Consider the following 15,975-nt stretch of genomic DNA (forward strand, 5'->3'; position numbering starts at 1 on the left):
CGAGGACAGCTCAGCACGGTCATGTGAGGGAACGGCTATTTTTTTTTTTTTTTTTTTTTTTTTTGTGGCTCTTTTTGTTCCTTCGAAGTTTCCTGTATTTAATACTGTGGGTGGGCAGTGGCTTTTTCCAGAGGAGTTTCAGTTGAGCTTTTCCCAGTTCTCAGCCCAATTTTACTAAAAAGGGACTATTAGTTGTCAGCACTGATTCTTTTTGTTGTTTTGTTTTGTATTTTTCTTTACTCTAAAACTGGACCAAAGAACTGCTTTTCTTAAGTAATGAACTCGTGGAACAAGTTCTGAATTGAATTTAACTTGGGACTGTTTCAAAAGTTGGTTACCCAATATATATATATATATATATATATATATATTTTTTTTTTTTTTTTTCTGTCTTTCTTACTTATACTTATCGAAGTGTAGGAAGGAGAACATAGATTAATTTATATAATCAGTAGCCCAAAAGTTGATCCTGTAGCTGGGGAGGCAGCTTGCATTTATAATCTCAACTCCTGAGGGGGAGGCTCTGGAGTTTGAGGCAGCCTTGAACGATAGGGAGACACCTTGTCTCAAAGAGAAAAATCAAGTTGATACTGTTTGGTAGATCTGATCGCCTACCCCCTGCTGCCCAGCCACCAAGTTCCTGAGCTCTAAGAACAATCACAGCCTCACAGCCAATCACAGCCTCACAGCCCTCTCTACATCCTGCAGCAACCCCCCCACTCCCAGGCCAGGAGCGGCTAGGTCTCTGCTGCAGTTGCTGTGGCCACATACTCAGCTATTCTCAGGCCCTGGTCCCAAGTCTTTCCTTTTGTCACCCCATTTAAGTCTCTCTTACTCACCCCTTCCCTACTGTAAAAGATTTAGCTCACTAATCTGAGCCTTCTTTTTTTTGGGGGGGGGGTACCAGGAATCAGACTCACAGGGGCTGTGCCGCTGAGCTAGGTCAGCTCACTAAATTGGACTGACTTTTCTAAGGTGTCACTGGGAGATTCCCACCTGAATTTGGGGTGACTGTGTTCTTTCCTGGGTGACATGAGGACCTAGCAACTCTATAAAATCTTTTATGAATAAGCCAGTTCTTAAACATATTCCAAGGCAAAGCTAAGTTTACATATCTTGTCAATCTAACTGGCTAGTCAGAGTCTAGATAATTCTTTCTTAAACAACTCTTAACTGCACAAACAATACTTTATTTGTGGGTCACTTTATCAGATTGACTTATCAAAATCAAATAAATTTCATGGTCTTTTCCAAGAGAAAATGGTAGGATTAACATGATCTGGTAACTTAATTACATTTATACAGTGCTCCCATGTTGACCTCCTCTTTGCACTTAACTGTTACAATGAATCAGTTCTCAAGTTACAGGTGGAAAGTTTGGTTTAGGTTCTTCCCCATAGAAAGGACATGTTTAGATGGAATTAACTTTCCTTCCCTGAGGAGTATCTTTTCTACCTGATGTGTATGTAGTGATGAACATGATGATTTAGCAACATTAAAGAATAATCTCTTTTATTCCTGTTCGCTGGGCTGTTTCTCATATCTCTTTTGTAAAGTTCTGTAATATCTGAAGATTTTTATTCAATTCCTTTTTGTTACGTAGACTCTTTATCCAAGATACAATAAATGAACAAATTCTCCAATCATGGACGTTGATTTTAATAATTTCAAGGAATAATAGTGTAAGAACTCAGTATGCAAAATTTGGGACAACAATGGCTTGTGTTGTGAAATTATATACAGTTATGTGTGGTTACCATCACACTATAACTCCAGTATTTATCACAACCAATATTTGGGGCTGGTCAGATAGCTCAGCAGACTAAAGTGCCTGCTTAGGCAAGTTTTAGGGTACTGGGTGCGATCCGCATGCTGTCCCTGCCCTGCCCACGTGGTGCGCTGAGATGGCAAATGCGACGGGGCATGGCGATAATCCCAGCACTTGAGAAGCTGAAAACAGGAGGATCGCTATGAGTCTGATCTATGTAGTGAGACCCTGTAGACCCTGCACTGAATAGATTAAACAACCAACCAAACAAAACATCCCCAGTATTTGGTCAACTTAAAAGTTACAAGTAAGGTTAAGAATGTGCCAAGCTAATGACAGTGTTGAAGTTTGCTTAGTTTTGTTACTGATTATTCTGGGAGACTATGGAAGTAAAATACTTTGCAAAAATATTTAGTGTTAAAATAGAGTTGATGCTGTGCAGAACGCCCGTGTTACGGAATCCCACTTGCACTATCTGAAGGTGGACGACTGGCAGCTCTGTGTAACTGTAGCATAGCTGGGGCCACTGCGCCCTGCTGCAGGTGTTTCTGTGAAAGCACTTTATTGGTCTGTGGTTATCCGAGCCAGACTCTGCTGCAGGGACCGCTGAAGAGGAGTACAGTCAGATTACCTGAGTAGTAGAGGTGCGTGTTTCAGCAGTTGAAAATGTATTATTTAAATACTAATGTCCCTTATTTATTGAAGAATTAAAATACAGTTTCTTTTCATAGTATTTCTTCACGTTTATGAGCTACTGATAACAACATATAAACAATATCTTTTACATTTTGATCAATAGTGCATGTCAAAATCCACAAGTCAGTTGTCTGTGTACATCATGGCTATGACGTCTTGCTAAGAATTTAAGTAGAAGGTATAGATGTCTGATAGGTATGTTGGAGGGTTTTTTCTTTTTAAGTATTACTAAAAGTTTTGGTCTTGTGTATGTTTCTGTGATTATTTGTTTGCATTTGAAATTCACATTCAAATGGAAGTAAGTTGTTTTCAGCTAAATTTACCTTAATCCTGTCAGGATAGGGAAATAAAATTGTGGGAAAAGTGCTGGAAACAACATAATTTGTATTATCATGTTGGGCAAATACATTCTGACCTCAAGGCAACTTGACCTGTGCTTTTTATGGTCCTAAGTATGTGGCATTCTACCATTTGAGTATTAGCATAGAAAGTAATAGTTTAATGACAGCTTCCTCCCCTCCCCTCCCCTCCCTTCCCTTCCCTTTTCTTTGCTCTCTCTGTCTCTCTCTCTCTCTCTCTGTCTCTCTCTCTCTCTCTGTCTGTCTCTCTCTGTCTCTCTCTTTCTGTCTGTCTCTGTCTCTGTTTCTCTCTCTGTCTCTCTCTTTCTGGCATGGGAATTGACCCTAGCACTTATGCACTGATCTCTGTCACCCGGCCCTTTAATTTTTTAACTTTGAAGCAGGGCCTTGCTAAGTTGCTAAATTGCCCAAACTGGGTTTCAACTTTAGATGCTTTTGCCTCAGGCTTCAGGAGTGCTGGGATTCAAGGACTGTGCTGCCACATCAAGTTGGATAGTAGATTTTTAAATCTTGCTCCTTTTGCTTTCTATAGTCGAGTTCTGATTATATGAATATCAGTTTTTCTCTAGGTCTTATTTCTTAACTTGCTTATGCTGTGTTTTCATCTTTTTAGCTAAAGCCAAATTGTTTCACTTCATCTTGTTTCATGAATAATTTACAGTACACAGGCTTGTTTGCTTTGCTTTGGAAAAATTGTAAGTTGGTTATATTTCATGACAGTGTGATCCATTGAATGGATTTTTTGGTACTGGGAATTGAACTCAGGACTTTTTGCTTGCCAGACCTTGGCCCTATTTAATAGATTTTAACTCAGTTTAAGGCTTTTATATCTTTTTAAGTTAATTAAACTTTAAAATCAGATTTTTGAGAAATCTGATCTTACTTTCATTAATTATGTTATTTAAGAAGATTTAATACATTCAGCATGGCAGAAATGTCATGGAGGTTAAACTAGACTACATAGTTGCTCGCTAGAAATTTCATGACTATATCAGAGTTATCTCCATGATATATATTTAAACTGTGCAAAGTTCAGTATAAAAAAATTTGAGTTGGCTTAGAACTGTTGATCCAATTTACAAAGAGCCTGTGCAGGGGAAGAAGAATCCCTGTAGATAAGTCCATTTGGGAGAAGACCAGCTGCCTGGCTGTTGAGTCACTTTAAAGGTCACGTGTCTGTGGCTGCCATAATCTTGGGATCTTAGAGCAAGTTTGCCTGCTTATCCATGGCCTGTGCTTCTCTGGCTGAGTCTGTTTGAACTCCCAATCCCTTTGATGTTTGTCTTCATTTTGCTTATTGGGAAAGAAGTAGATGGAAAGCCTTTGGCAGTATTGCAAGTTACTGAACAATTCCTTAGCATTCAGCAAACCCTGGTTCACTTACCTAGTACCCCATTCCCTTTGGGAGACAAATAAATATAACAGCACATATAAGTACCCAGGTAGTGTGAAGAGTTTGGCTGACCTGGAACCACAGGTAGTAGATTGCTGGAAGAAGCTGCAGTGGGGTAGGTGAGTGATACCTTCTCTTAGAAGGGATGCCAGATAGCAGGATGTTTGTGAAGGGTCACTTGTGTTCTTCAGATTTATGCTTCTGTGTCACTATAAAAGATAGAGCCAGGCCAAAATAAGATGAATTATTTTATAGGTAGTGGAGAGCTGGCTGTAGGGTGGGTACAGCAAGGTCAGTTTTGTATTTGAGAAAGACTGGCCCCGAGCCAGTGTGATTGTTACAGAGTTGTGGTAGTGGGCTGGGCACAGGGAGAGGGAAAGTGAGACAAGTTGGATATCTGAGGATTGTTTAGGAATCTGTTGCGTTAATCCCCAGTGAGAACATAAATACTTAAAATAAGAATGGCAGAGACTAGATCGGGTGGGGCTGTGGGAAGATAGCATACGTGGGGTGCTTCTGTGGGGTACTGGCTGCTGGTCCAGAAGTCAGGTGATTGCCTGGCTCACTAAATTGGCCCTTGCTGATTTTTTCTTTAAATTTTTGAGAAAATGCAAATTTGAGGCAGAGAAGAGACAGTGGACTTGCTGAATCCTTATTAAATATTTAGGCGGCACTCTAGTAAAGAGTAGAGTATTTATGATCTTTATATCCTTCTATCTCTATAGGCCCATTATTTATCTCTTCCTACAACTAAAAAGCATCTGAAGCCAACTCGTGTCCTACCTTTGCCAAGGTCCCATCATGTTCATAGATTTACACTTCTTGTGTAGGTATAAAAAAAAAAGGGAATTGAGAATTTGTGTGCACACTTTTCTATAAACTTGGCTTTTTTCTGAAGGACTGATACAAGTAAATTGGATAGTGACTCAGCTTTCAAATACTGGTGACAGAATGCCCAGCAGAACAGTTAGGTAAAGTAGCAGATTTCCGCTTGACTTCACATGTGAACTCACAGGCGACCGGTACCGCTTGGCTCCCTTCAGCACACTCAGGGCGTCACTGTTGTCGATGTAGGCGGCTTCCAGGAACACACGCCGTAGCTTGCCACTCTGTATTTGCCCGGGAAGGCTTTCCTTCCTCCTGTGAAGAGGTCTAAAGAAACACATAACTGTGTGGGAATTACACAGCAAAGATTTAGATCATGCTTACAAGTCTTTATTCTTTTGTGAGAAACATTTTTACCCCTGTGAAAATATTTTACAGTGTTGTTTTTGTCCCCTTTGCCTTAAAGGTAATAGGACTAAATAGGAAGAAGCAAAAATAAGACTGAAGGAATATGAAAAGGAAAGGAAGTTATTCAAAGGGAAGCAATAGACCAATTTGAGTTTGAGGATTTGAACCAAAATATTCATCTTTCCTGAAAGGATTAGAGGGAGGGTGAGAATTAGGGGTTGGGGTCTTGTCACTGTTACCTATTGAGTTTGTACCCTCAGTTCTCTTGCAGTGTCTCATTTTTGTTCTGGTATTAATTGCCTTTTGCAGCTGAGCACACAATCAGGTGATACTGGCTTTTTCCTCTTTTCTTGCTTACCTCATTTCTTCATTAATACAGTACTTTTTTTTCCGTTGGTGGGATTCATTATACAGAAAATGCTACCAGACCTCACCTTTGCACATTGAATACAACCTGATGACCTAAGAATGAAGGAGAGGAATAGAACTCTCCCATTTTCACTCTGTGTCTCTGGACATCAACTGCCTGAGTCTCTGAAGAACCATGCTTAAAACCCCCACCCAGCTACTTAGCAGTTGCTTGACTGTGCTAGTTTGCCTCTTAGTTTATGGCTCCCTGTCAGTACTGTGTGGAATGTTGGGTGGGTGTTTGATTAAACTTTGATTACATAGTAGGGAAGATAAAGAAAGTTTAGTTCTCTTTGTTTCTCTAGAAAAGCCTTATTTAAAATGTTCCAGACCCATGAATGTTTTCTTCTCTTTAAACTTGAGATTGTTACTTGTATATTATTTTCCTGTATGGAGAAAAAGGAACGCTTCACTTGGTCAATTTCACTCACTTTATTTTGGCAAATCTTGTTTTGAGGAGGGGATGGGAAGTAAAAACGTGTAATTCACAAGAGGAAAAGGTCAACAGAGGTACAGAGCTGAAGAACGGGTATTTTATAAGATTAGAATTAAAAGAGTGAATTGTGTTCTAAGCTTTGTGTTGTCTAAGAATGCATGATGATTCTCTTGTAAGGCATTAGTGGGAGGGATAAAGGGAACTGAGGTAAGCTAGGAGGAGTGCAGGGAATGGGCGAAGCTGCCTAGGGTACATGTTAGCATGGGTAGAGTGTGGGAGCTCCAGGAAACAGGGGAAGCCCTCTTGAGTGACTCACTTGGGGCCAGCGTTGCAGGCAGTGCTGCGGGGGCCGCTCTTAGGCAGGATGTCCGCAGAAGGGCTCTGCCCTCATGATTCATGTCTGTGATTCACATCGGGTCCCTTGATACCGCTACGTGGCCTCACTAGCTTTGGCAGTGACTCTGTTTGTATGAACATAGAAAAGAGTTTCGTAATTTTGAGAAAGCTCTTAAATACATGACAGTCATTTCTTCTTCTTAGCAAATAGCTGAGATTTTTAAGGACATTTTTTTCTTTTCTTCATCTTTTACCTTGTATGATGTAGTCCCTTAGGGTCAGTTTTTTTTCCCTTTGAGACAGATGCCTCTTATCTCTTCTGCTTTAATGTCTTCCGCATTTTTAAGTCTGTTCTAGCAGTTTCTTCATAGCCTATTGCCAAATCCACTGTTGTGTGCAAGCAGATTCATTGAGATACCTTCCTCTCCCTTCACTCTCCAGTGGCGGCCAGGTTTTCCTTGCCACTGAAGACCTCCTTCCTCCAAATCAAGGGCAGCCTTTGGCCACACGTTCTAGGAGTCCACGCTGTGTTGTTGTCAGAGCGTCTCCCTCTTTGGCCAGTGTACACAGTCCTCTGCAGTTTCTCCTTGCCTTCGGGAAGCAGTGTGGCAGTGTAGTTACGAGTGCAGGAGCCACAGGCGCATGGCTCTGATGTTTGCTTGCTTGGTGTTTGCTTGGGTGACTTGCCCAGCCTTTCTAAACTGCTGGCATTCCACATAAATAAGTGCACTTTCACTGAGCAGGCTACACTCAGCAGATGTGAATGGCCTTTCTCACTGTAGGTTACCTTCTGTAGTATGCCTGCTGTAGAGAAATGTAAAATCAGAATCATCCCAAATAGTTGCTTCTGTCCCTGCTTTTCTTGCCACTTTCTTTTTCCTTCCCTCCCTCCCTCCTCTCACTCTCTCCCTCTCTCCTTCCCTCCTTTCATTCCTTCCTTCCTTCCATTATTATCTTTCTTTTTCTTTTTTTTTTTTTTTTTCCAATGCTTGGGACCTTGCACTTGCCAGGCAGGTACTTAAACTGCTGAGCTATCTCCCTGGCCCTTTCACATAACTAGATTTGATCAGGACTTTTTTTGAGACAGAATCTCACCATGTTGCTCTGAGTGGCCTCAGATTTCCGGCGTCAGTCTCTCTGAGCACTGGGGAGGTGCTCTGAAGGCCTTCCTGTCTCGTCCTGTGTGCAGCCTGCTCTCCTGTCCCACCGTGTGGGACCACTAGCCTGCAGAGCCCGAGCTGCTGTGCTCAGCTCGGATGCCGTCCAGCAGCTTCCTGGTCGCTGCACCATGCCATCAACAGTTTCTGTGTGCCTCCCTCACCCAAGACCTTCCACGTAGTGGTTTTTCTGTATAACCTGACCACTTGCTCTAGTCTATTGAAATAGTTAACCATTTATTCAAAGTATGAGATCATTTTATTCTTCCATACTTCATGCATGCTGAAAAATACCCTTGAAGGTTCTTTATTTAATTTAATTTAATTTATTTATTTTTTTTTGTGGAACCGGGGATTGAACTCAGGCCCTTGAGCTTGCCAGGCAAGCGCTTATTCTACTGAGCCATCTCCCCAGTCCTTTTTTTTTTTTATTTTAAAGGAGAGAGAGAGAGAGAGAGAGAGAGAGAGAGAGAGAGAGAGAGAGAGAGAAACAAAATACCATAAAACAGTTTTAAAACAGGTTAGTAGGAGAGTTACAATAATTAATATGTTGCATGTAGTTGTCTTCATAGTAATTACTCAGAGTACACAATATAGGCATGATATCTACACAATATTAGCACAAACCTTTCTTTTCAATGAACTAAAAGATACTAGCTGTATAAGGATCTTAACTATAAGGATCTTGTATTTAATATATATTTTTCTTTTTCCTTTCATTCCTTTCCCCTATCTCCTGTCACAGTTTGCCTTTTTCTTTTGAACTTTTTTTTCCCAATTTACAATGCTGTGTACATTTCTTACTCTTTCAGCTTCTCACACTGAGATGATACAATGTTTACACATGTGGGTCTGATTTATTTCAATTATGAATATGGTCTTGAGTTGCATGCATCTACTGATCTATAAAAGTCTCCGGTGTATTCTTCTTTATGGCTGATTAGTACTCCGTTATTAAAAAAAAAAAAACACATCTTTTTATCCATTCCTTGATTGATAGGCATTTGGATTATTTCCAAGATTTAGCTATTACAAATTGTGCTGCTGTAAACATAGGTACTCATATATTGTAGTGGTATGATGTTTTGAATTCTTCTGGGAAAATACTCAGAATAAGAATAGCTGGGTTGAACGGGGCCTCCAATCCTAGTTTTTGAGGAAATCCACACTGATTTCCCCCGTGGTTGCATGAGTCTGTATTCCCACCAACAGTGGAAGAAGGTTCCTTTTTTTCCCAGAAGCTCTTTAGCATTTGTTATTGGTTGATTTCTTGATGATAGCCATTCTTTCTAGGATGAGATGGAATCTCAGTGTTGTTTTAATTTGTGTTTCTCAGATGACGAATGATGTTGAACATTTTTTCATATATATATTCACCATTTGTGTTTCTTCATCTGAGAAGGGTGTATTCAACTCAGACACCCATTTTTAGATTGGGTCTTTGAATTTGAGGAATCTGATTTTTAAAAATTTATTGTATGTTCTAGATATAAGTCCTTTGTCTGAGGGATAACTGACTAAATCTTTTCCCCCTACTCTGTAGGCTATGGTGCTGTGCAAACGCTTTTTACTAGTTGAGATCCCATTTGTTGTCTTTGTAATATTTCCCTTACTGTCTAGGTTTTGTTCATGAAGTCTCTGCCTACACCTATGTCTTTTTAGATTTCTACCTATTTTCTCTTCCAGTAAATTTAGTGTTTCTGATTTATTTATTTTTCGGTTCTGGGATTGAATTCTGAACCTTGCACTTGCCAGGCAAGTACTTATTCTATTGAGCTATTGCCTTGGCCTGGTGTTTCTGTTTTAAAATTTAGATGTTTAATGTATTTTGACTTTAGTACATGGTGATAGACATAGGTCTAGTTTTAGTCTTTGGCATATGGAGAGCCAGTTTTTCCAGCACTATTTATTAGGGAGGCCATCTTTCTCCCAGCGAGCAGGTTTGGCTCCTTTTTTCAAGATAAGGTGGCTGACTGTTTTTGAGGTTGCATCAGTAGCTTCTAATCTGTTCCTCAGGCCTGTGTTTTTTTTTTTTTTTTTTCTGCCAATGATATACTGATTTTATGACAGTAGCTTTGTAGTATAGTTTTATGTCTGGAATTGTGGTACCCTATGACTTGCTTGGTTGCCTGCTTTTGCTCTTCTGTGTCTTTTCTGGTTCTAAATGAATTTTAACAATGTTTTCTTAGATCTATGAGATATGATAATGGAATTAGGGTTGGGATTGCATTAAATCTGTGTACAAGTCTTGGGAGTAGGGACATTTTCACTATGCTGATTCTTCCCCTATTCATGAGCAAGGGATATCTTTCTGTTTTTTGATATCCTCTTCAGTCTCCTTTTTGGGAGATCTCTCTTTATAATTTTCACTGTATAGATGTTTTATGTCCTTTGTTAGATTGATTCCTACATAGTTCGTTTTTTAAGATGCTATTGTAAAGGGTATGCTTTCCCTAATGTTTCTCTATGAGTTTGTACAGAAATGCTACTGAGTTTTTGAGTGTTGACTTTGTATCCTGCCACACTACTGAATTTGGATATTAAATCTACAAGATTTTTGGTGGCTTTCAATTTTTTTTTTTGGCAGAACCGGGGATTGAACTCAGGCCCTTGTGCTTGCCAGGGAAGCGTTTATTCTACTGAGCCATCTCACTGGCCCCTGGCTTTCAGTTTTTGTCTATTTAGTATGATGTCAGCTGTTGGCTTATCATAGATAGCTTTTATCAGATTGTGATAAAGACCATCCAATTTTCTGTAGGGCTTTTATCATGAATATGTGTTAGACTTTGTCAAATGCCTTTTCTGCATCTACTGAGATGATCATGTAATTTTTGTCTTTGTCTTTCAATATGGTATATTGCACTTGTTGATTTGAATATGTTGAACCATCCCTGCATCCTTGGGGTGAATTCTGTTCCATCATGGTATATGATCTTTATGATTTTCTGTATTGTTTGCCAGTAGCTTATTGAGGATTTTTGCATCTGTGTTCATTAGAGAGATTGGCCTGTAGTTTTCTTTTTTGTTTGTGTTCTTCTCTGGTTTTAGAATCAGGGTAATACTTACTTTCAGGAATTATTTTTGAAGTAGTGCCTCCCTTTGAGTTCCCTTAAAGAGTTCCAGCCTTAGTAGCATTAGTTCACCAAATTCCTTATAAAATTGAGCAGTGAATCAATCAGGGTTTGGGCTTTTCTTTATTGGTAAATTTTTAATTATACTTTCAATTTCATTCTTTGATGTTGGGTTGTTTAGAGTGTTTGTATCTTTTTGACTTAGTTTTGGCAATTTGATTATGCTTCTTTTCTGATTGTGGCTGGTAAATTCATAAACCATTTTCAAGACATGCTTGGATTTTTTTACCAATTTTTTCTTCTACTCTAATAATGTACTATCCCATTCATATGCTTACATTATTCTGATTTAACTTAAGTGCATATGCATGTGCTCTACTGTACCTGATTGCTTATACAGTATGATTATTACTTCTGCTTTAGAGATCATGACTTTTAGTGCAATATTTGGAACACATCACTAAAAATGCTTAAGCAAATGACTAAACAGGCAGGTGGATACCAAAGGCAAGCAGCCCTGGATCTTTCATGAAGAGAGCTTGAGGTATTTATTTATTTTAATGGCAATATTGATGGCATCTTTATGAAGTTCCACTAAACAAAAGTCATCATTTGGCTAGAGAGAAATAATTTTCCTGACCTACTCTTATTTAAAGGTCTGTTTACTCCATTCCTGTTAATATCCCTCCTAGATATAGGCTGCTATATATTATGTTGAATTAATTATGTTGAACTAGATGAAATTACCAATGCTCAGCCTTTCAGTTTCATATGACTGAAGCTATGGAACTAGTGGCAGGGAACTACTGGGCCTCATGCCTCTGTCCTCCTTAGATGAGACCAAAACGGAACCTGGCCTGACTTGGGCGGATTTCCAAATTAGTGGAATCAACAGGGTTTGCTGAAGGCAGGCCAGAGTGATGAGATGGTGAGGGTAGAGCGCGAGGAAGCTGAGCAGATGCAAAGTGGAGGCCTTAGTGCATTCGGGCTGCTAAAGCAGAATACGGTAGACCAGTGACTTATAAATAGAAATGTAGTTCGCACAGTTCTGGAAGCTGGAGGTGGAGATAGAGATGCAGCAGGGTCAGCCCTGGTGAAGGCTGTCTTCTGGGTTACTAGGCTGCCTTTTTGCTTCCTCTCATGGCAAAGAGTGAGCAGAAGAGCGGAACAGGCCCCTGAGAACTCACAAGGTCACTAATCCCCTCGCAGGGAGCCCTGCTCTCCAGATGTTGCCTAATCCAAATTATTTTAAAGTGGCCCTGCCTCTTAATACCACCACATTTAGGATAGAGATTTGTATTAGTCACCTTTCTTGCTACTGAAATAAAATTTTTGACTTTTATAACCTGGAGGAGAGGGTTATTTGGCTCCTGGTGGATTTGAGTCTGTGTCCTGCTGCCTCCAAGCCAGGAACATCATGGTGACAGGGTATGGTAGAGCAAGGCTCACTCTGTGGCAGCCTCCAAGCAGAGCAGAGCAGAGCACCCTGGAGGGATAGAAGCACAGCTCTGTGCTCCATGCCCTGGGCCCACTTCCAGCAGCAATTCGGCTTTGAACACCACAGGATCAATCTGTTGATGAGAATAATGGGCCCGTTATCCCTCTGCTTTCCCAGGAGCCAGACAATTAAGATTCATTGGCACAAGTTTCAGTCCATAAATTTTAGGGAGGGACACAAACATTCAGCTCAGAACAGAGGGGCATTAGATACTCAGAATGGGTCTCTTACCTGACTGAGCAGGGTCAGGCTGGTAGACACAGAAAGCAGGCACAGAGGAGCCTGTCTAAAATGTGGGCAGGGAGAGTCTTTGTCAGGGTGTGTGGGATACATGAAGGTCAGTCTCCCCCCACTCCTGTCCCAGCCATAGGTTAGTGCTGGTAAAGGGAGGTCACTGAGCTGTTTGGTGCTCTGTGCTATGGAAGTTCTTTCCCATGGCCATCTTTCTTTGGTTATGTTTTAGAATTTGGTCATTGTTAAGATACTGCTAGTCTGAAGACTTTCTCCTCTCATGGATGACTACACTTCTGTGCATTCGTTTATTATAAAACATATGAATACAAAATTCTCAGTCTTTCTCTCCTTCTAGGTATTTGTTCCCTGACTACATTGTTCACCAACAGGAGTTTGAGGAACTCAAAAGCATTTATTGGTAAACAGTAAATGCTAGTTGGGTCTTCTATCATAGGATGAGATTAAATAGTAAAGGCACCTGAGTCTAAGGATCTAATGATACTGTGATATGGGGTAAATATTAACATTTTGATTATTAAACATATGTGTAACAGGAAGTCTTTTTCAAGACTGTCTTCCTACATATTCTTGCTACATATAAATTACAAAGTATCTTTCCGGGCCTTGGTGAGTTATATTTAAATCCCTGGATGGACAGCAATAGGATTTAGGATGATAGTGTATAGATAAGAGCCTTGTTTAGGGCTGTGCTCAGGATAGGAGGACTTGTTTTAATGTAAATGCACCGTGCTCCTAGAGCAGAGTGCTAGGGACTTAGTGTGAAAGACTCTGGGGAGGACGTGCCCTCTGTGAACCAGGGACTGCGGTGGGGCATTCTCACAGGGGGGTGGATGCCCAGGGGGAGGGGCGCCTGCCGGCCTTCCCACTAGTGGTATTGCTGGTGAGGCGGGGTAGCTCCTGTGCTGGATTGGTCCTGCTGATCTCCATTGCCGAAGGTCCACTTGCTAAAGGGACATAAAGCTTTTGGAATGGCAAATTGATGCAGAGCTTGCACGTGATGCAGAGCAAGTGGGCCTGTGCCTGTGTGCTTCGCCTCGCTGGTGACCACATAGACAGCACCACTGCGCTTCCTGTCTCAGGTTCTCAGAGGCACCGTGACTGACTTTCCTGGATTTGATGATCGGGCTGATGCGGAGACGCTTCGGAAGGCCATGAAAGGCCTGGGTAAGTTCAACCTCCTGTTTGTTCTAATTTTATGGAAGGAATTTGCTACAGTGAGATTACTTTTAGAATAATATGAAATTTGTAGAAAAGACACATTAAGATAACAGAATAATACTCTGGGCATTCCTTGATATTCAGTCTCAGCCATTCACAGACCTCTCATCTGAAGGCTTTCCGTGTGCCACTCAAGTCTGCACGTGGGCTCCTTCTGCAGCAGTGTGCCGTGTTCTCTGGCTTCCCCAGGCCTTTGTGTCATGCCGGCTCCTCCTGCATGTGTCTGGATGTGTCCTCTGATCTGGGCCACCTGCTCGTCTTCCATGCCCTTCATTTTCCAATCTCTGAACTTCCTCCTTTTTTCTAAAAGCCTGTCTTTCTTATATCCCTGCCTCTCATAATCCTTTTATTCTTCAAGACTGTTATGGTTGTCACCTTCTATGTGGAACTGTCCCTCAAACTCCCATCTCCCATCAAGTGGAGACCCTCCTTTGAGCCCCACTTAATACACAGACCTTGCCTGACCCACTTGCCCTTCAGCCTCACCTCATGGATACTGTGTGTTGTATTTTGCACACCTCAGTTATCTTTAATTAGAAGCTGGATTCCCTTCTTTTCTCTTTTCCCAGGGTACTGTAGCACCAGCACGTTATGCCTCATGAATAGCTGTTACTTGTCTATTTTTTTTGCATGGAAAAATAGGAGTGCTCAGTTTTTAAAAAGTAGGGAGTATTTTTTAAAAATAATTTTTATTGAGAAACATAGCAATGAGACAGTTTCAAGACCAATTAGTAGGACAGTTTCAGTAATTAATACATTGCATATTGTTGTCTTTTTGGTGTTAGTCATAGTACAAGATGCAGACATGATATCCTGTCCACAAACACTATTAGTACAAATCATTCTATTCATTGAATTAAGAGAAAGTACCTGTATATCTATCCTATTTTGAATATACAGATACAAAATGGTCCTTCATTTCTATCCCCTTTTTTTGTTTAGTTTTGTCAGAGAAAGGTATTCCATTGTCATTTAAATATTATAGGTGCGTGAATTCAGCAAAATATTCCAATATAGTCCATAATAGTAGTGGGTTTTCCATAAGACTGGCAATGTCAAAAAGTAGGCAGTATTTTTCTTCAAAATATGTTGGGAATGGAGGGTAGTGTATATCAGAAATACAACATTTTATATATTGTCAGTTTTATATGTTGGTTTTAAAAAATATTTTGAATAAATTATTGGGTAAAACAATATATATTTAATATGCTGATAGAAGCAAACAGAATGAGTGGGGAGCTAGCTTTGGGGGTTACTGAGAGTGGCCATGGGGGAGCCAGGTCATAATTGTTAATCATACATCACAGGCACCGATGAGGAGACCATCCTGACTCTGTTAACGTCCCGAAGTAATGCTCAGCGCCAGAAGATTGCCGAGGCCTTTAAGACTCTGTTTGGCAGGGTAAGATCCCACCTCAGGCCCAGGTGCAGTGTGAGCGTAGCTGCTGCTCTAAGAGTTTCCTGCTTTCAGTGAGAGACTGGCTTGAGGACTCTGCAGATATAAAGCGTGCAGGTGTTCAGGTCATCTATAAGAGGATGATGTTACATTATATGCAGATACCCTTAAGTAAAATGACAGGGCATTTGCATATAATGTAACATCATCTCATACTTTATGTCATTTCTGAATTATTGTACCTAATACAATATAGCTGCCCATTTATTTAGGAAATGACACAAATATATGTACCTATTTGGTACAGATGCAGTTTTTTACTCAAATGTCAGTTGAGGTCAGTTGCTTGCAGATGGCCACAGATAAGGAGGAAATATTGTCGTAATTTGTTTTTTGGTAAAGAATATTATTTATTGTTTTTTTATGTTAAAAAGAAAAGAAACACAGAATTTGAAAGCAAGATAACAGGAGAGTAACAGTAACACTGGGCGTTGTTACTGTCGTACCATTTATTCTGGGACTCTCGCCTGTTTTTATTTTCCTCCACGTTGCCAACTGTTGGTATGTAATATCCAGCTGACCTGTCCTCACGGGATTATCTTCCTTGCCCTGTGCTCTGAGGTCTCTGAAGGCCCTGTCTCTGCCTTCTGTGCTCCCCATGAGGCCTTGTTTTGTTCCCCTTTCCACATGTGAGCCCCACTGCAGTGCCTCGCTGTGACCATCTGGGTTCCCTTTGTGCTGATTCTAACAA

At 40.6% G+C, this 15,975-nt stretch overlaps 1 protein-coding gene across 1 annotated transcript in view; it reads left to right on the forward strand.

The window, feature by feature from the left end:
* Anxa5 (annexin A5) overlaps window positions 1-15,975 on the forward strand; it is a 33,377-nt gene that overhangs the window by 721 nt on the left and 16,681 nt on the right. The window contains exons 3-4 of the mRNA XM_023706441.1: window positions 13,690-13,774; window positions 15,136-15,230. Of these exons, the coding sequence (XP_023562209.1) occupies window positions 13,690-13,774; window positions 15,136-15,230 (180 nt within the window). The remainder of the gene's footprint in view (window positions 1-13,689; window positions 13,775-15,135; window positions 15,231-15,975) is intronic.

This window comes from Octodon degus, unplaced genomic scaffold (genome assembly GCF_000260255.1).
Source record: "Octodon degus isolate 3935 unplaced genomic scaffold, OctDeg1.0 scaffold00256, whole genome shotgun sequence".
Lineage (NCBI taxonomy): Eukaryota > Metazoa > Chordata > Mammalia > Rodentia > Octodontidae > Octodon > Octodon degus.